At 42.9% G+C, this 22,357-nt stretch overlaps 5 protein-coding genes across 6 annotated transcripts; 3 read left to right on the top strand and 2 right to left on the bottom strand.

Annotated features, from left to right (window-relative positions):
- Positions 1 to 274: 274 nt before the first annotated feature.
- On the top strand, positions 275 to 6,215 carry LOC117146409 (ADP,ATP carrier protein). 2 transcript variants are annotated; one of them, XM_033312606.1, is made up of 4 exons: positions 275 to 380; positions 4,550 to 4,850; positions 4,930 to 5,057; positions 5,127 to 6,215. In XM_033312606.1, the coding sequence occupies exons 2-4, from the start codon at positions 4,554 to 4,556 to the stop codon at positions 5,599 to 5,601; spliced, it is 900 nt and encodes a 299-aa protein (XP_033168497.1). In that variant the 5' UTR covers positions 275 to 380; positions 4,550 to 4,553; the 3' UTR covers positions 5,602 to 6,215. The 2 variants fall into 2 exon arrangements, with proteins under 2 accessions (XP_033168497.1, XP_033168499.1); XM_033312608.1 differs by lacking the exon at positions 275 to 380 and adding an exon at positions 2,718 to 2,811.
- Positions 6,216 to 6,302: 87 nt separating this feature from the next.
- LOC117146408 (ADP,ATP carrier protein) lies at positions 6,303 to 8,327 on the top strand. Its single transcript, XM_033312605.1, has 3 exons — positions 6,303 to 6,997; positions 7,059 to 7,186; positions 7,584 to 8,327. Exons 1-3 carry the CDS (start codon positions 6,677 to 6,679, stop codon positions 8,056 to 8,058), a joined length of 924 nt encoding a protein of 307 aa, XP_033168496.1. The 5' UTR covers positions 6,303 to 6,676; the 3' UTR covers positions 8,059 to 8,327.
- Positions 8,328 to 8,477: 150 nt separating this feature from the next.
- On the bottom strand, positions 8,478 to 14,615 carry LOC117146410. The gene is made up of 3 exons (XM_033312609.1): positions 14,053 to 14,615; positions 9,118 to 9,285; positions 8,478 to 9,056 (listed from the first exon to the last, which is right to left on the bottom strand). Exons 1-3 carry the CDS (start codon positions 14,218 to 14,220, stop codon positions 8,859 to 8,861), a joined length of 534 nt encoding a protein of 177 aa, XP_033168500.1. The 5' UTR covers positions 14,221 to 14,615; the 3' UTR covers positions 8,478 to 8,858.
- An 822-nt stretch (positions 14,616 to 15,437) lies between these two features.
- Positions 15,438 to 18,449, bottom strand: LOC117146406 (BTB/POZ domain-containing protein 9). The gene is made up of 4 exons (XM_033312590.1): positions 17,752 to 18,449; positions 17,059 to 17,697; positions 16,544 to 16,990; positions 15,438 to 16,481 (listed from the first exon to the last, which is right to left on the bottom strand). Exons 1-4 carry the CDS (start codon positions 18,322 to 18,324, stop codon positions 15,981 to 15,983), a joined length of 2,160 nt encoding a protein of 719 aa, XP_033168481.1. The 5' UTR covers positions 18,325 to 18,449; the 3' UTR covers positions 15,438 to 15,980.
- Positions 18,450 to 18,722: 273 nt separating this feature from the next.
- LOC117147747 (gamma-aminobutyric acid receptor-associated protein) lies at positions 18,723 to 21,803 on the top strand. The gene is made up of 3 exons (XM_033314753.1): positions 18,723 to 19,033; positions 21,119 to 21,316; positions 21,383 to 21,803. Exons 1-3 carry the CDS (start codon positions 18,944 to 18,946, stop codon positions 21,458 to 21,460), a joined length of 366 nt encoding a protein of 121 aa, XP_033170644.1. The 5' UTR covers positions 18,723 to 18,943; the 3' UTR covers positions 21,461 to 21,803.
- Positions 21,804 to 22,357: the final 554 nt, after the last annotated feature.

Here is a 22,357-nt window from a genome sequence, read left to right as displayed (position 1 = left end):
TCGGGAGCATATATTGTACGCTTTACAATACCAGAAGTGGTTAAATCTCCGTTCGCCTTAATTTTATAATAAAACATCAGAATTAATACATCAAAAATAGCCATATCTATTTATAATAGTAAAAGTTAACACCAAAAATACCACGAATGAAAACCGAAATCTAGCTGAATATCGATAGATCGCCGAATAAATACCAGCTTGAAAAATATATTTATTTTTCTAAGCAACTATCGATATGCGGTATTTTTGCAGCTTTCATCCCCAAGTCACTGGGCCCCACCACTTTACGAATTTCATTCGCCAAGTGAGCACGCGGCTTCGTCTGATTCTGCAAAAGAAGTTTTTATTCTGTGACTTTTGTGAGAAGTTATCAACTGAAGGTATTGTGCTATTTTCTATATATATCACATTTGCGAGGCTCTTTTGCTTGACAAGAAAAGAGACGGTGTGCCCCGTACCTGCCATTGATTTTTTTACCCATTAATTCACGTCACCTTGCGCTAGATTCTATAGTTATGTAATGTGCTAATTTTTTTATTGTGTCGGTGTTGGTTAAAACTAACGTTTTTTTTTTTGTATGTTCGGCAAAAAGCTCTTCTTTAACTGCAGCGAAAAGAACTCCCGAATGGGACATGAAAATAGCCGAAACGTGCTTACATAACCCTTGCAAAAAATAGTTGTGCCGAAATTGTGTTCGCCTTCAATTAAACACGTAATAAATTGGGCGTATCAGCTAACTTTTTGGTATTGTGTCCCTCCAATCCAAAGTTCATTTAGAATACCCGAAAAGAAAATGGAAGAAGCCACGCTGGATCTTTTCCCCATCTTTTTCCTTCCAATTTTTTTTTTGCAACCACGCTGGAACTGCCAACTTATGCAATTAGCAACGAGTTGGCAGGCCGGCTCATCTGTACGAAAAATGTTGCACATGAATTGCGATTATATTTGAAAGAGAATTGCACTGCTCTAGAATCAAATTGGCCTGCATTTGCACAGATATACTATTATATACACTAAATGCGGGCTATTCTATAGTAAAAAGCGTGGCAATTGATTGTTCTACCGCCCAGTCACACTCATACACACAGTTGCGAATAAATTCCATGTGCCACTAGCGCCCTCTCGCTCACTCCCATGCCAGACACCAGCTGCGCGTGCAAGTACTTAGCGGGTGTGTGTGTGTGAGGAAGAGAGAGAGACAGTTGCTTCTATTTCTTAAGAGTAATGTAACCATTTCTCTTTGGTTGCCCTCCCTTTCTCTTCTGACCTGCTTTCTTTTATAAAAATCAAACATTTTTGCGAAAAACGGGTTTCCCCAGTGTTCTCATTTCTTCTATTATTATTATTCCATTCCCATACCCGTTTTAACCCCTTGTGACGTCAATCGTTAATGTGCGTCTAGTATTCATGTGATTTAATGCTTATTGTAGCCCTTTGTGTGGCCTTTTAGTGCGATTTAGCACTGGCTCGAGATTAGTGTTTATTATTACATATCCCTGGCGAATCACATTTCCATTTCTCGCCCAGTCGGCGGAAATTTTCAGTGTGATTTTCAAGCCGATCCACGCCCTGTCTTGGAAACCCGATTCATCGCACACTGAGCCATAAACAATTATAACGTGGCTTCCGTTTAATTTTGGCATTTAATCATTTTTGCAGTAACTTCGCAACTGCACTTTTTACGACCTTGAAAAAGTGTCGTAGACAGTTATATAAATAACTGTATTAGCAGAAGTGTTTATCTAATCGCTTCACGCATTTTTTCGAACGCCGCCCTTCTTCCGCCTGCGCGAAAGAGACGAAGCGTGAGAGAGAGGGAGAGAGCGGCAGGTGGACGTCAGAAAGCAAAGTCACATGCTAGCAGTGCTGCCAACCCTATCTTTAGAAATAAAGCCAAATGTTATTAATAGCTTAGCAATTAAATAGCTACAAACAATTAATAAAACCTTTCAAATCTTTTCTACTTTTATTTTTATAAAAATTGATAAGTTTTTGTTTTTGTATTTGAATAAATTGTTTTATGGTGTATATTAAAGTTTTCAAAGTCAGTGGTTAGTAGTTAGTAGTTCAGTAGTTAGTTATTAAAGCTGAATATCAAAGATAACTATATTATGTTAAATTAGGAAGACATATATTTGGATGTAACAGAATTATACACTTTATTCAGTCTTGTAGTTGCTATGTGTATTTAGAAATCTAGCTAACAACTAGCTGAACTGGTAGCCCAGTCTGCTTCGCAGCTGACTTGTCGGCTTTTTGCCAAATGTGAATGTTGTGCGTACATTCTTTTTGGCAATCGTTTAGAAAGCGCCGTCGAAAACCTCGAAAGGGGTAAATGAAAAACAATTGGCCATATATGCATTTTTGGCCATGGCCAAAACGAAATAAAAAGTGTTTTCTAATGAGTACAAGTGTGTGGTACAAGACTTCCTCTTATGCAACGAACGACGGCATTGAATTCTTGAATTCTCAGCACTGATAAGCGGCGATCTCTCGCCCTCTCTCGCTCGCACACGTGCTGTTGCCAACCGCTAGTTTTCTTTCGGCTCTCTTCGAATTTCGCATACTCTGCATATGCATATAGAGAGAGAGAACGCTCTCCCCCTCTCGCTCGCGCTCATCTGTTGCTGAACTTGACGATGACGGCGACTGCGACGCCGACGCAGGCAGAGCAGGCTAGCTGGCAGATTTCGGCGAACGGAACTTTCACAAGCAATTCAGTTGCCGTCCGGTTCAGACTTCTGACTTCCAAGGAATAGGGATAAATTTTTTTCGGTTTTGTGCTGTGATATAGAAACACAAATACAAATTGTACGTATGGCATACAAATTGGAAATCAATTATCGAATCGAATTGAGCCATAGCCCATTTACAAAATACGCGTGTGATTCCTAATGCTTTTATTTTATTTTTTTTAAATCAAATCCAACCTGAGCATTGAAAGAAAATCTGCCTGGTTATGTAAAACAACAAAAGAGTTGAACTTGAATCATTCATTGAACAATTTTTTTCTGGTGTGTGGTGGTGGTCTTATGCAATCAATAACAATGAATTAAGAATAAACTTAACCCTGGATTGTGGATACTACTACAACTGCTCAGCCTTCGGTGGAAGCTTTCCACGTGCAACTGTAGAATTTTTCCAGCTGAGGCTATTACATCACGAGCCTTTTAGCTCTCGGCTCTCTGTGGCTATGGCCGAAGAAAAAGCTTCACTCTCTTTCCAGCCAATCAAAAGTCTAACACGATTAGATAACGGTTGTTATTTCAAGGAAAGAGAACAGAAGAGAAACAATGCCAAAGCACAGTTCTCTTTGCCAAGTGTGTTACATAAAACCCTTGTCAATGAAATGCTGATTTAATTTCGCTAAAATATAATTTAAACCACACGGTTAACGCAGAGCGGCAGCTGCTCTTGAAAGTCTAAAATTAACAAAACGCGCTTCAATGGCGAATGCCAGCTGCCAAAAAAAAAAAAAAAAAGAACCGTGGCCTCTATAGCCATCTTGCTCACACCCACTCAAATGCCCATATACAGAGGTGGTCAAAAGTATTTACACAACGAGCTTTTTTTTCAATTAGTTGACAATTGAAAAAAAAGCTCGTTGTGTAAATACTTTTGACCACCTCTGTATATTGGCTTTTTCCATTGAACTTTTTCAATTCAATTCTATTCTCTTTTTTTTTTTTGTGTGGTGTGGCAATTATGTAATCCCAAATCCAAACTTTACTGAATTAAAACCAGTAGACTGCCGCTCTATCCAACTAGAACTGCATTTGATTTATGTCATATTCTCTAGATAAAATAAATTGGATAAGTACTTATGTATGCCACGTAATGCCATGTATTTTACTTAGTTTTCAACTGCTAACTGGTTTCAATTTTCCAACAGTAGTTATTTCGTGTAGCTCGATTCAAACCACGTGGCAAACCAGCCGGCCAATAAAACTTTTCACCTTTTTTGCACAAAACCAGTTTTACCGGCAACTGCCAACACGCATACTAACACAAACAACCAATACTTGTAACAAAAACGCTGATGTTTCCATACACCATTCAATATTAACCCCCCTTAATCTTAAGTTTATGTTGCCATTTATACTAACTCTGCATGTTTTATCATTTTCGCGTTTAACTTTAAGTTTCATTTGTCGCTAAAACCTTTTTACTTCACCCGCAAAACTGTTTTGTAACCATTTGTAGTGCTGTTCAAAAAAGAAAAAAAAAAAGTGCATGTTTTTCGGTTTCGGTTTATAATTTGGAACATTGACAATTTTCACATTTTCATTTGGCTTTGGGCTATTCTTCTATTGTGCCTTCTGCACCTGTGTAAACAAAGTGAATCGTACATCCACCATACAAAAATACCGTAAACGTATATCGTAACTATTATGCAACGCACCATCACCCGCATGCCATGGGGAATATATCAGCATCCATAACATCACAAAAGGTATATCATCATCGGTAGCATCAAGTATCACCATCAGCGATGACGGAACTGTCGAGATTAATCAGAGTTTTGGCCAATTGCACGATGTGTTTACAGCAAAATGGGCAAGGATTTCGATGCTGTTGGATTCGTCAAGGATTTCGCTGCCGGAGGCATCTCCGCAGCCGTCTCCAAGACTGCCGTCGCCCCCATTGAGCGTGTGAAACTGCTCCTGCAGGTTCAGCACATCTCGAAACAAATCAGCCCCGACAAGCAGTACAAGGGCATGGTTGATTGCTTTATCCGCATTCCAAAGGAGCAGGGATTCTCGTCCTTCTGGCGCGGCAACTTGGCCAACGTCATCAGATACTTCCCAACCCAGGCTCTGAACTTCGCCTTCAAGGACAAGTACAAGCAGGTGAGACTTCGCAGGCTGCATGTCTGCAATGCGAGCGGAAATCACTAACGCCCCGGTTGCTATTATGTGTGTAACTTAGGTCTTCCTGGGTGGTGTAGACAAGAACACCCAGTTCTGGCGCTACTTCGCCGGCAACTTGGCCTCCGGTGGTGCCGCTGGTGCTACCTCTCTGTGCTTTGTCTACCCCTTGGACTTTGCCCGTACTCGGTATGTTGGTATATAACATATAAGAAATGTCCAATGAACTAACGTAATACTTTCGCAACGCATTTACAGCTTGGCTGCTGATACTGGCAAGGGTGGTCAGCGTGAATTCACCGGTCTGGGCAACTGCTTGACCAAGATCTTCAAGAGCGACGGCATCGTTGGATTGTACCGTGGTTTCGGAGTGTCCGTGCAGGGCATCATCATCTACCGTGCCGCCTACTTCGGCTTCTACGATACCGCTCGCGGCATGCTGCCCGACCCCAAGAACACACCCATCTACATCAGCTGGGCCATCGCCCAGGTTGTGACAACCGTCGCTGGCATCGTGTCCTATCCCTTCGATACCGTGCGTCGTCGCATGATGATGCAGTCTGGTCGCAAGGCCACCGAGGTCATCTACAAGAACACACTGCACTGCTGGGCCACCATCGCCAAGCAGGAGGGCACCGGTGCCTTCTTCAAGGGCGCCTTCTCCAACATTCTCAGAGGAACTGGTGGCGCTTTCGTGCTTGTGTTGTACGATGAGATCAAGAAGGTCTTGTAAATTAAATTATTAAATTATTCAAAACAAGCAAAATACAACAACATACAACAACAAAACAAAACAAAAGAAGTAAATCTAAACACTACCAGCTAATTATATTAGATAACTGAATGAGAACGGCTAAAACAACAGCAATAGCAACAGCAACAGCAAAAGCTAAGTTTGATCTGCAACCAACACCTCTTACCACGAACAACGGCAAGCAATAACAGCAAGAACCCTTCCTCCCTCCCCCTGATATAATTGTGAAATTATATTATTTATAAAAACTGGGAACTAATTTACGGAACGATGGCCAGCGTCAATAGAACAACAATACTACAGCAAACAACAATGCTCGGGGCAGAGAGGGGATGCGACTCAGCTCATGAGACTAGACCCACTACACTGAAATACGAACGAACATAGCGCCAATATTGATTAGTATTTGTTAAGTTTGGGTTAGGCTATATACTATAGATCCCGTCATGTTTCTGGGTCGCCCCACATCTCCCCAGCCAAATCAGTGTTATCGATCGGATGCAGAGAATCGAACCGAAGACCTGTAGATTCTTTCGCCTCCGAAACGACAAACTAACAAACTCAACTTCGGTTGGTTTAAAAATATATAAAAATTGATAAAAAGAGTACAATGTTGTGTTTTTCTTTCTGCGCACGTATTTGTGTATATCTTTCATAGTTCGACTTGAACCCCAATGCATATGTATTTGGAATTCAGAAAATATATTAGCATACTTACCCAGACCATTTGTGTGCAGTCAACCAATTGGTCGACTCAATTTCATCTTCGGCAGTTCGAAGCTAAATTATCATTTTGATTTATGTTCTTAAAAGAGGAAAAAAACGTACGTTCATCGCTTCTTAAACTGTCGATCAAAGTTGGCCACGACAAATACATCGAATGTCATTTCGACCGACTGGCTCACAATCTCGTTAGCCAATCTCAGTCCAGATCTCAACGTTGTAACATCAAAATTAAAAATTCTAAAGAGTGAAGCTCCGTTTTTATCCTTTTTTACCAACCAACTTTGAAGCTAAACTAAATCGTTTTAAAATCAACAAACAGTAAACCAACATGGGCGATGAAGGCGGTGGCGGTGGTCATGGCAAGGGGGACCTTAAGTCCTTCCTCATGGACTTCATGATGGGCGGCGTTTCCGCTGCCATAGCCAAGACGGCAGTGGCTCCCATCGAGCGCGTGAAGCTCATCCTGCAGGTGCAGGAGGTTTCCAAGCAGATAGCGGCTGATCAGCGCTACAAGGGCATAGTCGATTGCTTCGTTCGCATTCCCAAGGAGCAGGGATTCTCGTCGTTCTGGCGCGGCAACTTGGCCAACGTCATCCGATACTTTCCAACCCAAGCTCTTAACTTTGCCTTCAAGGATGTGTACAAATCGGTTAGTTATATGGAGAGTCCTTATAATAATCATTTCATATAAACAACATATCATACTACAGGTATTCCTCGGTGGCGTCGACAAGCACAAGCAGTTCTGGCGCCACTTTGCAGGAAACTTGGCCTCTGGCGGTGCGGCAGGTGCCACATCTCTGTGCTTCGTTTATCCACTGGACTTTGCCAGAACCCGGTAAGTTGAGCTTCCCTGTTATCATTTGCTTTGATAATACTAATAGGATTCCAAATTACCTCCCATTATATACTCATTCAATTGATTTTGGGTTAGACAACTATATTCGATTTAAATGGTTTTTAATAGCTCTCGTCATTTATACACATATGCACATATACTTTTTCAAATGCATAAATCATTAGAATTGGATGATTTGAGCAATTGAGGAATACAATTCGAACCTTACATACTTACTAGTCCAAACAAGTTTATAGATTAATATGCTTCTTCTGCAACTGCATTATTCACCCACATGAACTCTTTTCCCATTTGATTTGAATTTGATTTACTTGCATTGGATTCGATATGTTATTAACCATTCATTACTATTCCTATTCCTATCTTCCGCCGACAGTTTGGCCGCCGATGTGGGCAAGGGCGGCAATCGGGAGTTCAACGGCCTCATCGATTGTCTGATGAAGGTGATCAAGAGTGACGGACCCATCGGTCTGTACCGTGGATTCATCGTGTCGGTGCAGGGCATCGTCATCTATCGAGCAGCATATTTCGGATTCTATGACACTTGCCGCGACTTTTTGCCGAACCCGAAGAGCACACCGTTCTACGTGAGCTGGGCGATTGCCCAGGTGGTCACCACCGTTGCCGGCATTGCATCCTATCCTTTCGATACTGTGCGTCGCCGCATGATGATGCAGTCTGGCCTGAAGAAGTCCGAGATGGTGTACAAGAACACAGCCCATTGCTGGCTGGTGATTGCCAAGCAGGAGGGCATTGGAGCCTTTTTCAAGGGCGCCCTATCGAACATAATTCGCGGCACGGGCGGAGCTCTGGTTCTCGCCCTTTACGACGAGATGAAGAAGTACTTTTAGCCCCAATGTGCCGCCGTTTGTGGTGGGCCCATTCGATCGCCAGCAGCAGCAGCAGCAGCAGCCCCAGCCCCAGCAAATGTCACACCACGATGGCGTAGCACCAACCGAACCCACTGTCCACCACTTCGTCGAGGAGGACTTGCTCCCACGAGCCCAGTGGTAAATTAATAATTTGATTTGATAGGTGGCCCCACATGGGGGTCCCTCATTTCAGATAGTGTTCACTTTCGCAGTGGTTGAGAAAATACAAATAATATATTGAACTCAAATCTTTGTTTGTTTTCATCATCGCGTGTTTTGCTTTTTGGTGCGTATATGTGTGTGTGTATGGATTAGGGTGGGCCACATCTAACTAGGATCTAATTATCCTCTCAACAAGCTAGTCGTTACATGTAACTGTATGTGAAAGACACAAAAAATTATTTCATTTACGTATATTATTTCGTCTCGAAAAAAATACAAAATCATTATATATAAGTCATGAAATGATAAAAGTTAATGTATTATATGGGCTGCCCACCCTACTCTTTTGTCGTAGATATGGTCTTGTGCGGGTGGATTTAAGACTTAAACGTTAGTTAGCCATTTAAATAAAATAACATTAAGAACAGAAAGCCATGTCGCTTTCCATTGTCGATTTGCTGTATACGTCGTTCTCGCATAAATTAACAACAAAAAACAAAAATACGTTGGCAATACACAAAAAAAAGAGGCAAAATTACAAGTACTCGATCTGCACTTATTCTGTTAACAATTAGAAATAACTCTAGACTAAGATCCAGTCACTGAGTTGGCTGCACTTAGTGGGTGGCCCCGGACCTGTGGGCCAGGAACAGGAAGTACGTGCCCGCCGCATAGGCCAGGAAATTGAAGAGTCCAAAGACACCGGCGGCGGTATTCGAACCGGAACCCATGCCCGTGGCATCCGACCATCTGGCCAGCTGGACAATGAATCCGATGAAGTACAGCAGCGTCAGCACAGCGGTGGTGATCAGCTCCTGTTGGGCGAAACAAAGCGATGATGATCCAGAGCAGTTAATTGCCATTTTTGCCACTCACCGAGAATATCCAGTTGACGGCCACGTTGAGAGCCTCACGAATGCCCAGGAAATAGGCGGCGATCAGCAGAATGTTGATGATGAACGAGATGACGATCACGAACATGAAGAACGAGGTGGCCGAGGCCAGTGGAGGAGCTGCCAGGGCCATGCAGATGATGCCCAGCACCTGGTGAGTATAAAATGATGGGTAAATGTGTAAGTACAAGGTCGCAATGGAGGCAATCATGCGAATAGTTTAAAGATTCAAGCGCCATCTGTCGCATTAAATCGTAAGTTTAATTCAATGTCTTTTTAGGGTAAAGTTGAATGCATATTTCAGATGTCTATGCAACTTATATTATTCGTTGTGATATATGTATAGTCACCCAATTGAGAGGCGCCTCTTCAAGGTCGTGATTTCGAATCTGGAGTGAGCATGTCATGATGTCACCTTCAATTGAATGCACGCCAAGAAAATGAAAGGCAGTGCTCAGAATCGCGGCTTGTTCTCCAGCTAATTAAGCGGTGAATTCAAAGAATGCCAATGCATAGATACATAGATACATATTACATATCTACAAAGATACATATGTACCTCGGATTATTTGGAAATGTGCTTGTAGTAACATAGCTCACAAACAATTAGGTACTCCATTTTACTCAACTTAACTTAAGTTTATGTCATATTTCAAACAAACTGAGCTAACAGCAGTATCCCGTATCTATGAATGACTCAATGTATATTGGTAATAACTTGCTAATATATGTATACTGAACTATCTGTAAGTCACTTTCGAGAACCTTATCGCGTTTCAAGCTAATTCGCTAGTTGGGAACCCTAAGATCATAAAGCTGGATGACAGGTGCCGATGATGACACACATTCTCCGGCGACGTGGTTGTTTTAGGCAATTAAATGGCAATAAGCTTTTGGCGACACAGCGACAAAATACGAAATCAAACAGGTGTGCGCAGTCCGTCGACTTGAGCGTCATTGTGTTTTTGGCTAAAACAAAAGGTACACGAAAAGTGAAAGCTGAAAGTTGTAGCCCAGGCCAAAAGCGACCTGTTGATAGCAACATCTTGTTTTTTTTTTCTTATTTGCTATCTGGTAAACCATTAACTGTCAGCAGCAGCATGTCATAGGTTGATTGAACCATCAGCGATTTGTTGAGATTTGTTGATCTTGGATCTTGGATTCATGCATTTTCCAAATGGTGTTCGTATTCTTAATTTGCCTTATTTTCTTTTTTTTAGCCTCGCTCTTGTGATCCACAAATGTTGTGCGTCACTTTTCAAAAATAAAAGAGCCAGAGAGAGAAAATCGTCTGGGAATTATACGAATTTTATCTTTTCTAAACATTATTTATGGCTGGCTTTTTATTTTTATTTTTACTTCTGCGTATACATATGTATATATAACGACAAGATCATATATATACACATTTGTATGTGTTGACAGTTCTTATGTTCATATATATAAACATAGTCTATAGTTCCATGGCAACGATTGGCAACAAATTGCCTTGTGGAGCATGAAAAACTGCGTAGAGAGTTGGGTGCATCTAGGTATATCGACCATATCGAACATAATTATTTACTTATCCAGCGAAATTCAATGACGCGAAACGCCACTGAAATGGATCTAGTTCTTGGCCTCCGATTATACGGTCTACGGTTCCTGGCCGCGTCTGCCTCGTCTGAAGTTCAATGGAAGCCACAGAAATTCTAGTGGTTGCGCATAAACAACAAGATCCATGTGGACGTGGAATTACAAACTCTTCCACCTCTTTATAAATAAAGTTCTTTCTTCGCAGAAGAAAGGCAATAGCTTCTCAATGTTTAACAAATATTCAAACTGTAGTGGAAAATTTCCAATAAATATAGTTCGAAGTTAAGGGACAACCTTAACTTGATTATCCAATAGAAGGGTCAATGCCCTTGAATTGTATAACTTGGATGTTGACCTTAAATATTATCTCATCGAGTATTATATGCATAGGATGAACAATAAAGATAGCTATGATTGTTTTGAAGATAGATAAGCGCAGTTCAGTGGCCAACTGGCAGATAAACGTACGTGCGATGGGGTTATTAAAATCATATCTATAGATCCAATAATATAGGTATATGTACTTATGTATGCCCCTTCCCTTTGTTGGCTAACAATCTGTTAACAGGGCCAAGACGGAGCTTCAAAGATGAGCTCACTTTCCAGGGCGCCGCACACTAAGTCAGCGTCAATTACCTAAAATGTATCCAAGCACACAACAATTTGCAAACACACGTATTTGCATAGCCATGTGCACTTAGTACAGTGCGTTTCACAGCTGTAAGGCAAGACGCTAACTGAAACTTATCTGATTAAAGGCATAAGATAGTAGCCCGTAAATGGTAGCAATATAAAATTTATATTAATTCATAAACTGCAAGCCAAACAGCCTACGCCTATGGCACGCACTGTACATGATGCCACAACGATCGATCGCATTCCCAGCAAACCGCCAACAAACGCCAGCATCTGTCTAAAGTGACTCTCGGCTCGAATTCCCCAGATCTCTTCGCCTCCCCCGCATTTGTTGTGGTTAAAAAATGTCTTGAATTTGTGTCATAATTTCCGCTTTTGGCGAGAACATTCCTATTAAAATTTTAAATCCACGACAATGCTAAACATTGCCAAACAATAAGAATGCCGTCGGCAGCTTCCAAAATACATGTCTTACGTAATTAGGCTATTATAAAAAAAATAAAAAAACAAAATTCTCGAACGGCAGGGACCGCGACCAACAAAACTTAATAATAAATCGTTCTCTTTCCGAATTTGCATATACTCGAACATATTCCGATGTGTACGTATATATATAGAGCACACTTGGCCATGGAATGCATATATGCTCGGGGGGCATCGCGTCCATATGTATGGTAAGTAAATTGAGGCAATACTGGGTCCAAAATGCTAATTGCCAACGATAAGATACGAAAGTCCTAGAGGCGTTATATTTCGGGGGATTTATTTGTTGTCGTTGCTGGTTTGATTTGGGACCACAGGGCGGATGAGTATGATGAGTATGAGTAATGGCGATCGGCGGTCAGGTGTCAGGAATCGATTGGCTTATCAGCAGGAGCATGGCTACCGAAAATGGCGCTGCTCTGCTCCTCTTCGCTGGCAAACAGGTGGTCGCCACATTATCGCCCAGTTTTTTTCGGATAACGGGGCGTATGAGTAACGAGCGATTAGCTATAGCACTAAATATATTCGCAGAATCGATCGAAATGAGTCACAATCGGTTAACGGTCAAATTCGAACCATTCGTTCCAGTTATCGAATACAATATAGTTAAGCTCAAGAAACAATTATAATGTCTTAAAATAGATAGCCATGAAAGTGGTCAAGTTTCCGCCATTTAGACCAATTGGAATTATTTATTCAACGTGCTTAATACCCATCAATTGGCATTCGGGAACCGAGCAGCTGCAATTATGGCCCTGTTTTTTTGTGCCAACGCTCAAGTGGAGCACTTTTACATATTTCACACTGCGCCGAGACTATCAGCAGACTATCGCTTGAGGGGACCACCGATAAGATTAGTTGCCACAAAAATATCCCAAAAAAGTAAAGTAAGAAAGCAAAGTAACTGGCCATTGGCGATATCGAAGCATTTCTGCTTTCCTTTTCGCCAGATCAGTGTGAGTTTGAAGAAAATCCTAACAGACTATCCGCGAAGTACTCCGTCAGCTAAACTAGCTTAGTCTCCTTGATAATCGCCGGTTGTCCGAGCAGAAAATCAATATATATAAGTTAATAAACGACAGCTTATGGCGACCGACGGTAATCATATCCATCGTGGCACCCCGCACTCCCCGCTATTTATCCGCTATTGATTTTCCCGCGACAACTGACGAGCGCTTAATAATGCATTTTTCATGTGGGTCCCGAGCACCTGTCGTTATCCCTTGTGACCTTGTGACCTGGTGAGCACCAAGCGTTGAGAAGTTTTGCCTGAAAACTTTCCAGGTGAGATCCGTTCGAGCGGTAGTTGGGTTACCCCAGTTGCCCACTCATGTAATTGCGAGTATCTTGTGTTGGCGGCGTCGCATACCGATTGCATCGCCCACACTTTAACTTCATTTTGCTTCGGCTGTGGGAAAAGATAGATCACAGCTTTGAATGCCAGGCCAAAAGCAAAGTGGATTTCTGCTGGGGCATAGCGGGCTATGCGTTGACCACATGGCCATGGAGCTCACATGCTTGCAGTTCCTACAACTTGTCTACCCCTATCTTATCCGCCCTAAGTCTAATGAGATCCTGACATATGAACATATGTATGTACAAGGGGCAAGTGCACACTCTTGTTCGCGGGCATATTGTATACATGTTTGTGTAATTGAGTACACATCGAGGCTCTAGGGTTTCCTAAGTCTCAAGATATCTCGATAAAGAATGGTGGCGCGCAAGGCAAACTCTAGATAAAACCGTTCAATTTATGACGATAAGAGTTCTATGGGGAATTCAAACTTTGCTATACAACAACTAGCAATCCAACCATTACCCAACATATATTTCAATACTTCCCTCGAAAGCTTTATGTTTTGAAGGCTCTATTAGTTTCGAGGAAATACGATAACAGCCAAATTCCGAAACTTCCACTTTTGAACATTAAATGCGAGGTAATTTATGTACATTATGGTACATTTTCAACATAATCCCATTCCTAAGTTCTATTTAAATCGACATTTATGACAATTATGATTTGAAATCTAAAAGTTTAGAAACATGTGATGCACATCATTTTGATATGTTTGGAAATTTGGCCAAGTTCCAGCTTTTAAAAGACTGGATTGTATTTAATTGTTTCGAACTATATGTTGGAATATTAACTATTAGATTTTGAAGCTTAATTTGTTTGATAATGGATAATGGATATATATATTGATACATCTTAGCTAGTACTCACAAACTCCACAATTTTTATGATGCCCGGTATGGTGCGGAAATAGTCGATGTTGAGCCGAATGGCGCTCCAGAAGCCGCCATCGCTGCCAACGGCCGGGTTCGCCCCACCTGGCGGTCCGTTCGTCGTTGTTGTTGTTGTGCGCTCGATATTGACAACGGTCTCGACCATATTGTTGCTGTTTATAGTTTAGCTTGGCTTAGTTTCAGTTTCAGTTTCAGTTTCAGTTTGGCGGGCAAGTTTACTTTATTAGCTGGGCGCACAACAACTATTTTTAAACACTTGTCGCGGTTTTTGTCACAATAAAATAAGATGAGAAAAATAAGCACCGCTTTCTATATGTTCGCTGGTCGATCTATATATCTATATCTGATGTATATGAGCGCGATTCTCCGATTCTCAAATATGTATAGAGCTATATGCCGCGTGTGGTGGCTATGTGGTGAGGTGTGTGTAGTTTAGTATCTGCTAGTTAGCTGTAGCTATATATCCGTGCGCTGCGCTGCGACTGCTGGCGTTACGTTGCTTTGTCCACGGCGGCCGCTGGTCGACTGAACTCAACTGCGAGCTGAACTTGCCGCCGCTGCAGGCTAACGGTTAACCGCTCCGCTCCACACTCGCGCACTCACGCTCGCTCTCCCACTCCCACTCGGACTTGCACTCACACTCGCTCTCGCAGTTAGTTAGTTAGTCAGTTGGCTAGTTAGTTGCGCGCGCCCTTCGACGACGCCCCTGCAACGCCCCAAAAACCCCCCCCCACCCCCCTTTTCGGTGTCACTTCCCGCTGCTCGTGGTGCAAACAAACTAGTTTGTTGCGCCTGCGCCGCTGACTATTATACACGGCACAGTGGGGCAAAGTGTTTGTATTCACTCTAAAATAAATGTAAAACTTATGAATAAATAAAGTTGTCTAGATTTCTCATTAAAACGTGTACATTTTATTAAAACCATCCGTACAAGATATGCAATATATATTATTAAATCATGTAGACAACGCGGCGTATGAGTAATATTTTCAATCCATTATTATTATGCGATTTATCTTGCGATTAAAAACGATTTATGCGTTAACTTATAAATTTATTGATAAATTTGTTTACTTCTTTTGTTTTCTTCAAGAACCCACAAATTCCCGTTTGGCTAGCACACTGCATTTCGCCATCTCTTTTTGATTCGCTCACTGGATCGGCGCCCCTCTCTGTCTTACCAACGCCCACTGTGCGGCGCAACTGGTTTAACGTTCTGATTGGAATTTCAAAACAGTGGAGCGTGTTGTGGATGTTGGGGCAGCAGTGGGTGGCATGTGCGGTGCACAGTGGTCACAGACGGCGCAATTCGTGGATGAAATGTGTGAGTGACTTAAAAGAAATGAAACAATAAGCGGTGTGTTCATTTTTTTGGTTAGCTTTTATTTGCGTGCAATACAAACTATGACAAAATTTGCCTAATAAATAGAGCCTAATTTTTGGGCCGCTCGATGAGCCTAAAGACTACGAGTTGCGGTTCAAATGGATTGATTTGGATAAGGACATAACTTTGGAAACTACAGATGTGGTGTGGGTGGTGTGTGTGTTTGTCTGGTGTGTATGTGTGTGCATAGAATTAAGTTATATTGCTTATATAAATAATTCTGCTGCCTTGCAAACATAAGGAATTCTTTCTGGATCACAATAAAATAAAATATATATATATATGTGTGTATATACATATATATATATAGTATATAAGTATATAACGAATCAAGGTAATAACGCAAAACCAATAGACGATGCACAGGTTTTGGAACCAGCAAGCATTGGGGCACTGGGAAGGACTAGATAACAAGAGCAGCACGGTCTGCAAGATATAACTAAGGGCGGGGATTAACAGCTAACAGACCGCAGGAGTATTTCAAGTACAAAACATCATCATGGGCCGAAGCGGCGCTCAGCTCAGAGCGTCTCCCTGGTGTCCAGCTCCACCAATGGCGGCACTGGCTCCCACTCCGCACTCTGGCTTCTGCTTCGACTTAGGTTGGGACTGGGGTTGTTTCTTGAACTTGGACTTGTGTGGGGGCTTGCGTCTGCACTTAAATTCCATGGCTGATTTTGTTCATAGTTATGGGACGACGAGTGTGCCGGGATCAGAGGAGCCGGAAGTGCCGGCGTGTCGGACGGGGAGAGTGCTGGCGGAGTGAGTGGGACAACGGCCGCTGTCTGTTGCGGCCAGTGGATGGACCTTAGAACGCTTTGGCTGCTGCTGGTGGAAGTGGAGGGACTTTCAGCGTGGCCTGACGGCAACGAGGATCCCGAGGTAGAGGCAATATTGTCATCGTCAGTCCTTGCCGTCTTCTTCTCCTTCTCCTTCTTCTCGCGCTCCTCCTCCATGACGGCTATCTTCTTTAAGTAGTTTTTGTCCTGGGTGGGACATTCGAGGTGGACGCAGTGGAAGATCTGAGAGCAAGGAGAGCATTAGCTTAACGCACATGTTTTGTTGCTGCTGCACTGCTACGTACCTCATTCGCTGTGTTGCGTGTGCCCACAATGCGGATATAGACCACTGGACGCGGAGTGAAGAGGAAGTTCTGCCAGGAGCGGATGCTGTCGTTGCGGCGGTCCACGATCATCTCCCAATCCTTGCGGTTCGTCGAAATTTCGATGTAGAAGCTGTAGGTGCGATCATCGAGGTCCCAAAGCAACAGCCTCATTGAACCCAAATAGTAGGGTTGGCCCAAACGGACGACGATCTCGCCGCTGCGCAATTGGTGGCAAGTATACCCCGAGTCCCAGTCGTATTGCAGGTAATCGCCGTTGATTAGCGCGTGGCGGGTGCGACTCACGCCTTCCGTCACAATGGCGCTCATCTCGACGGTGGCCACGTTCGTCTTGGGCGCCACAAAATGTCCAACTAAACGCTGCACCTTGGCCGTGTGCTTGGCTTCCAGACACACCACATGGAACACCTATATATTAATGGAAAGGGAAAAAGGTAAAGAATGGGGAAAGTTCGAAGAGATCACTGCTGACTTACCCGGTTCACGGTGTTGTGGGTGCCCACCAGTCGAATGAATTTGACGGGTCGTGGTGCGAAGTACAAGTACTGCCAGGAGCGGCAGTGGTAGTCGCTGTAGTCGACTACGCGCTCCCAATGCTGCTGGTCGCCGGACACCTCAACGTAGTAGGAGTACGCCCGGCTGTCTCTGTCCCAGAGCAGCATGCGGATGTGATTGATCATGCAGAACGTGCCCAATTCGACCACAATGCCCACATCTTTGCAGTCCGTGATGCAGTGACGCGTATACCCATTCTCCATGTCATAGGAGGTTACATCTCCATCCAGCAGCGCGTCGCGACACTCTCCCTGGATGCAGCGCGACAGAAACGTCTCTGCGGCCACGTTCTCCTCCGGCCAGAGCGCCGCCCTGTAGGGTAGCGCCGTCGAAGTGCTGCGCTCGTTGATTGCATCGAGAATCTTGTCGGGATCCAGGATGCCCGAGGGACGCACCACCTGCAGAAGATGCTCGAGGGTCATCAGCGGCAGGCGGACATAACTGACCACGGACTTGAAGTCCACGTTGCTATTGAAGCGGATCCACTTCCACACGGCCGAGAAGATCTGCACCTCGGGGGCGAAGAAGCAGTCACGTCGTAGTACCTCCTCCAGCGATTCCTGCAAGCATTACATACTCTTAGTGCCAACTTTACCAATTGGTTTTAAACCTACCTTAGATAGCGTATCGAAGGTGTCGTGCAGCAGCACCTCTTCGGCATTGCGATCCATGAACATTAGGCACACTTCGGTGAGCTTCTCCAGATTGTAGAGACGCGCCGCATCAAGAATCATGCAGACATTGTCCAAGGCCAGATACTGGCGCAAATAATTCGAGATGGCCATCTTCAGATCCTGGAATCCATACTGATTGGCCATGCCCAGCACATCGATGATGGAATCCTCGTCCAGTGTGGACAGCAGCAGTGTGCCCGAGTAAATGTAGCGCAGCAGCACCTTGAACGCATCTAACGGCACCTCAAGCGGTATTTGGTGCTGTGTGCTCTCCGCCAGGCCGCCGTACAGCAACGCTCGGAAGTATTCGCTGCGTGCCGCGAGTATGACGCGGTGGGCGGGTAGGCGCTCCTCCTCGACGATGAACTCCATGTCCGCGTACTGTTCGTTCATGCAGAGGCGCGCCATGTCCGCCGAGAAGCGATCGCCCAGATCGACCACGTCGGTGTACTCCTGCTTCATGGTGCCGTTCTTGCCGCCGCCGGACATCTTGTGATGTCCCTGGCTGCTCATCCTTCTTTTCTCTTTTTTGTTTGTTTTCCTTCCGTGCAATATATATTTATGTGTGTGAGCAGCGTCAATCCATCGATGAAAGTTCGTGATATCGATAATATCGATGGCACAACCGAGATTCTTCTACGGCGGCGAAAAACTGTTATATGTGCAGTGTAACCGTAGATGTGCCTACCAGTTAACGCGTACAACAACCATAACGGCTGCCGTCAGATAGCGAGTACACGAACCACATGGTTGCCCCCGATAACATTTAGCGAATACACCAACCACATTGGGTCTATGTAATATGCCCACCACTATTAACGCGTCTAGGGTTGGCAGCACTGCGCGCTCACTGGTCACACACGGTCAGTCTAGCCACAGAAGTTAGCGAGTGCAGTCACCACAGTGCTAGTGCTTATCGATAAAACCAGCAAGTCATCGATTTTAGACCGAAGCGCTCTGCCAACTGCTGCGCACGGTCACTCTGCATAAGTATTTCGTACCGTTTGGACGAGAAAACATAGAGAAGAGAAAAACACAAGCTCAGCAACGCATCGATATTCGGCACAGTCGCAAGAGCAAAACGAAGTGACAGAAGCTGCGTTTCTTAGCCAATTACCTGTTCATTGCAATCATGAAGTTCCAATACAAGGAGGAGCACGCCTTCGAGAAGCGTCGCGCCGAGGGCGACAAGATCCGTCGCAAATATCCAGACCGTGTGCCCGTAAGTACTCAAAAAAAATATATATAAATTCATATATGTATAAAGCTATGTGTTTGTGTGTGTGTATGGCGAGCTTCTGTGTATGCGTTTGTTTTGCGTCGTTTTTTTTCTCGCTCTCTTTTTTTTGCGTTTGCACCGAAGAAAATCAATACTGCGCATATTGGGTATTTCGATTGTTATTACAATATTATTGCACATCAGGTGGCTGGGGAAATTCGTGCGATGGGTATTGCATAAAGTGCATTTTGCATTACTGGTGGTGGGGAAAAAAAAACATTGGCGACAAGCTCTCAAATGAAATTCAAACGAAAATTCTGCCCCCTGCATACACACATACGCACGCATACACGCGCACACAGATGTAGAGAGGAAAAAACAAAAGGAAAAAAAGGAGAGAACAAAGCAGCCGTTTCACTTGCTCAGCTGTTGAGATGTTGTTGTTTTCAGTGCTAGATTTCATCTGTGCCACCTCTTCCCCTCTTCACTGCCCCTCTCCCACCCTCTGGCTACACAGCAAGAAAAGAACATATATCTATCTGCCATCATCATTTGGTTACAAGCAAGTTTTGACCACCTTGTTTTTTTTTCTGTGTGGGCACCAACCAGTTGTTTTCGATTTTAATTTCGTTTGTTTGTTGGCAAAACGAGCGAGTACTGCGCATAAAAAAAGTCGCTAATACTCACTTATACACACCAATACTAGCGCTGCTTGTTTTGTTTTTCGCAAATACACAAAGTGCGACTGGAATTAGTCATAGATGTGCTGCTGAACACAAAACAAAAATAACAATAATCAAAAAAAAAAAAAGAAAAACAGAAAGGTTGAAAAAACAAAAACATCTTCTGCTTCTTCTTTGTTGTTTTTCTGCTATGTGTGTATGCATTTCACCACGTTATCAGCGAAAACTCCTTTCACAAAAACCAAAACAAAACTGCTGAAGGTGCCCCAATCGCAGCGAAAAGTGCAGTTCTTGTTTTCGATTTTAATTTGGACTACATATGCATGTAAATATACATATATGTATGTATATGCATATACGCTATATATGCACCCCCGAAATATTATTGCCAGTGTTATTTTCGTGTGTTTTTGGCAAGTGCAGCAATCCCAAATCACATAACAGCTGAGCGAGGGGCAAGGCCAGCTGGTCGTTCGGACCACCAGCATATCCCATATATATCCGAATTCTATAGAATATACTTAGTACGTACTAAGCACATCTCATACTTGTGCCTTGAGTTCGGCCAATGACGCCAACGAATTTCGATAGAACGCTAGTGTATAGAGGGGTGGCATTCGCGATAAGCAGTTTTTGCCTATTTCGTATTCACTATGTTGGCACCCGCTTCCTGTTCCAAAAAAAAAAAAAAATCGAACAAACCAGTTTGTCAATAATTTGGCTAAGGCTAACTAATGAGCCCCTGGCTAGAACGGATCGCCTAGTCTAGTCTAGGCTAGCTAGCAATTATTCCAGAGCCAAGGAAATGCAGTAGATTAGTCGTACTTGGTGATCAATTTGGCTAAAATACTGTCATGTGTTGTGTATAATAAACAAAAAAAGAAAAAACCGATGATACAGGGGAACACGAAATAGGTGCTAGAAATCTTAATTATATTACAAAACATATACCCTCGAAAAATGCACTGAATTTGGTTTAAAAATAATACGTGAACACACGTGTGTGTAATTACACATTCCGACTTACGAAATTCCAAAATGCATTACGAAATTACCGAATGCAATTACGAAATTACTCATTTTCGTGCCTTAATATAATGTGAGTCAGGCCAAGATCAGGTATAGTTGTCCGTAAACAAATTAGATTTCAATTAAAATTAAGGTATTTTGTACACTAGATAGCAAACACCAGAATTCATAAGACTATAGCTTGTGTTTTCGGCATTATCATAATCCAAGGTAGCACGTATTCGAGCACACTTGCTTCCAGCAATGCAAATGCCATTTGTAGCCAAATATGTGAGCCTTCTTCGGCACGTAATCAGGTGCGAAATGTGCGCACATTAACATGCACTACATCAACTCACCTCCTGTATTTCTTCTTCTTATATATTCAAACCCAAAGGTCATCGTCGAGAAGGCTCCCAAGGCGCGCATCGGTGATTTGGACAAGAAGAAGTACCTGGTGCCTTCCGACCTGACCGTCGGTCAGTTCTACTTCCTCATTCGCAAGCGCATCCACCTGCGTCCCGAGGATGCCCTCTTCTTCTTTGTGAACAACGTCATTCCACCAACATCGGCTACCATGGGCTCCCTGTACCAGGTAATTATTACGATGCCCATTATTTGTCTTGCAATCGAATCCCATACGCCCGATGTATTTTTATAGGAACACCACGAGGAGGACTATTTCCTGTACATTGCCTACTCCGATGAGAATGTTTACGGCATGGCCAGGGTCAACTAACTTTGCTCCGGTCGGAATGCATCGGAAAGGAGCCACCCCTATACAGAAATCTATATATAAATAAAATATATTTTGTGTTTAGCATGCAAGCTTACAATATGGACGGCGAGTTAGCTAAACGAATTGAGGAAAACCGCAGGAAATGCCACATGAAAAGAACTTGAAATTGATCTGATACGCAGGGCAACAAAAAAAAATCCACAAAAACCGAAAACTACAAAAAGAATTGTTATGTGAAAATTATTTTATATATATACATTTTCTAAACGCGTTAGTATTTCAATTAAACTCTGCTTTGTGTCCTACCCATTAACCAAACAACCAACCAACCGACTTTACCCCCAAAAAACAGATCTATTCACACCCTTTCTGGGCCATTTAATTTCCATTGCTGTACTTGATCCGTGCGAATGCTTTGTACTTTACCTTTGTTCGCTAATATTTCAATGATTTCACTATTTTTTTTTTTATTCACGATACAACAAAATTCTGTGCATATTTAGTGTGTATGGTTACGAATAGGACTCTCTCGGTTAAGTGTACGGTAATTAATCTATTATTAAATAAACAAAAAAACACAAAAATACACATGCAAAGTGTGTTTGTTTATTTGGATTCTTCTTCGTTTTCAGTTTGCAATCACGTATATCACGATTAGATGATTCAGCGATAAGTGACAGGAAGAAGTTATTTTATACTGCGTTTTCTTTTGTTCAACGAACAATAAGTCCTTATCTTTTAAAAATGAAATAGCTCTAGCAATGAGTAGGTGCTTTTTATTATTTGCTATTCGTAACAAAAACATTTATTTATTTTAAATTGAAGACGTAAAAGGTGCTACTTATGATACCTTTCGCAACGCAAAAGTTTAAGGGTGCAAATTAAATTGAAAAGAAT

The sequence above is a fragment of the Drosophila mauritiana genome, chromosome X, assembly GCF_004382145.1.
Source record: "Drosophila mauritiana strain mau12 chromosome X, ASM438214v1, whole genome shotgun sequence".
Taxonomy (NCBI): domain Eukaryota; kingdom Metazoa; phylum Arthropoda; class Insecta; order Diptera; family Drosophilidae; genus Drosophila; species Drosophila mauritiana.
The sequence above is the reverse complement of the archived record's forward strand: the minus strand, read 5'-3'. Positions and strand labels throughout refer to the sequence as shown.

What these genes read in the sequence shown, in the direction of transcription:
- LOC117146409 (XM_033312606.1), top strand. Translation starts at nt 4,554, where the DNA reads ATGGGCAAGGATTTCGATGCTGTTGGATTCGTCAAGGATTTCGCTGCC. An exon ending in TCAAGGACAAGTACAAGCAG is followed by an intron (nt 4,851 to 4,929) that starts GTGAGACTTCGC and finishes TGTGTAACTTAG; the next exon opens with GTCTTCCTGGGTGGTGTAGA. An exon ending in TTGGACTTTGCCCGTACTCG is followed by an intron (nt 5,058 to 5,126) that starts GTATGTTGGTAT and finishes ACGCATTTACAG; the next exon opens with CTTGGCTGCTGATACTGGCA.
- LOC117146408 (XM_033312605.1), top strand. Translation starts at nt 6,677, where the DNA reads ATGGGCGATGAAGGCGGTGGCGGTGGTCATGGCAAGGGGGACCTTAAG. An exon ending in TCAAGGATGTGTACAAATCG is followed by an intron (nt 6,998 to 7,058) that starts GTTAGTTATATG and finishes ATCATACTACAG; the next exon opens with GTATTCCTCGGTGGCGTCGA. An exon ending in CTGGACTTTGCCAGAACCCG is followed by an intron (nt 7,187 to 7,583) that starts GTAAGTTGAGCT and finishes TTCCGCCGACAG; the next exon opens with TTTGGCCGCCGATGTGGGCA.
- LOC117146410 (XM_033312609.1), bottom strand. Translation starts at nt 14,220, where the DNA reads ATGGTCGAGACCGTTGTCAATATCGAGCGCACAACAACAACAACGACG. An exon ending in TCATAAAAATTGTGGAGTTT is followed by an intron (nt 9,286 to 14,052) that starts GTGAGTACTAGC and finishes TATACTCACCAG; the next exon opens with GTGCTGGGCATCATCTGCAT. An exon ending in CCGTCAACTGGATATTCTCG is followed by an intron (nt 9,057 to 9,117) that starts GTGAGTGGCAAA and finishes TTCGCCCAACAG; the next exon opens with GAGCTGATCACCACCGCTGT.
- LOC117146406 (XM_033312590.1), bottom strand. Translation starts at nt 18,324, where the DNA reads ATGAGCAGCCAGGGACATCACAAGATGTCCGGCGGCGGCAAGAACGGC. An exon ending in CCCACAACACCGTGAACCGG is followed by an intron (nt 16,991 to 17,058) that starts GTAAGTCAGCAG and finishes ATTAATATATAG; the next exon opens with GTGTTCCATGTGGTGTGTCT. An exon ending in CACGCAACACAGCGAATGAG is followed by an intron (nt 16,482 to 16,543) that starts GTACGTAGCAGT and finishes CCTTGCTCTCAG; the next exon opens with ATCTTCCACTGCGTCCACCT.
- LOC117147747 (XM_033314753.1), top strand. Translation starts at nt 18,944, where the DNA reads ATGAAGTTCCAATACAAGGAGGAGCACGCCTTCGAGAAGCGTCGCGCC. An exon ending in AATATCCAGACCGTGTGCCC is followed by an intron (nt 19,034 to 21,118) that starts GTAAGTACTCAA and finishes TCAAACCCAAAG; the next exon opens with GTCATCGTCGAGAAGGCTCC. An exon ending in CCATGGGCTCCCTGTACCAG is followed by an intron (nt 21,317 to 21,382) that starts GTAATTATTACG and finishes GTATTTTTATAG; the next exon opens with GAACACCACGAGGAGGACTA.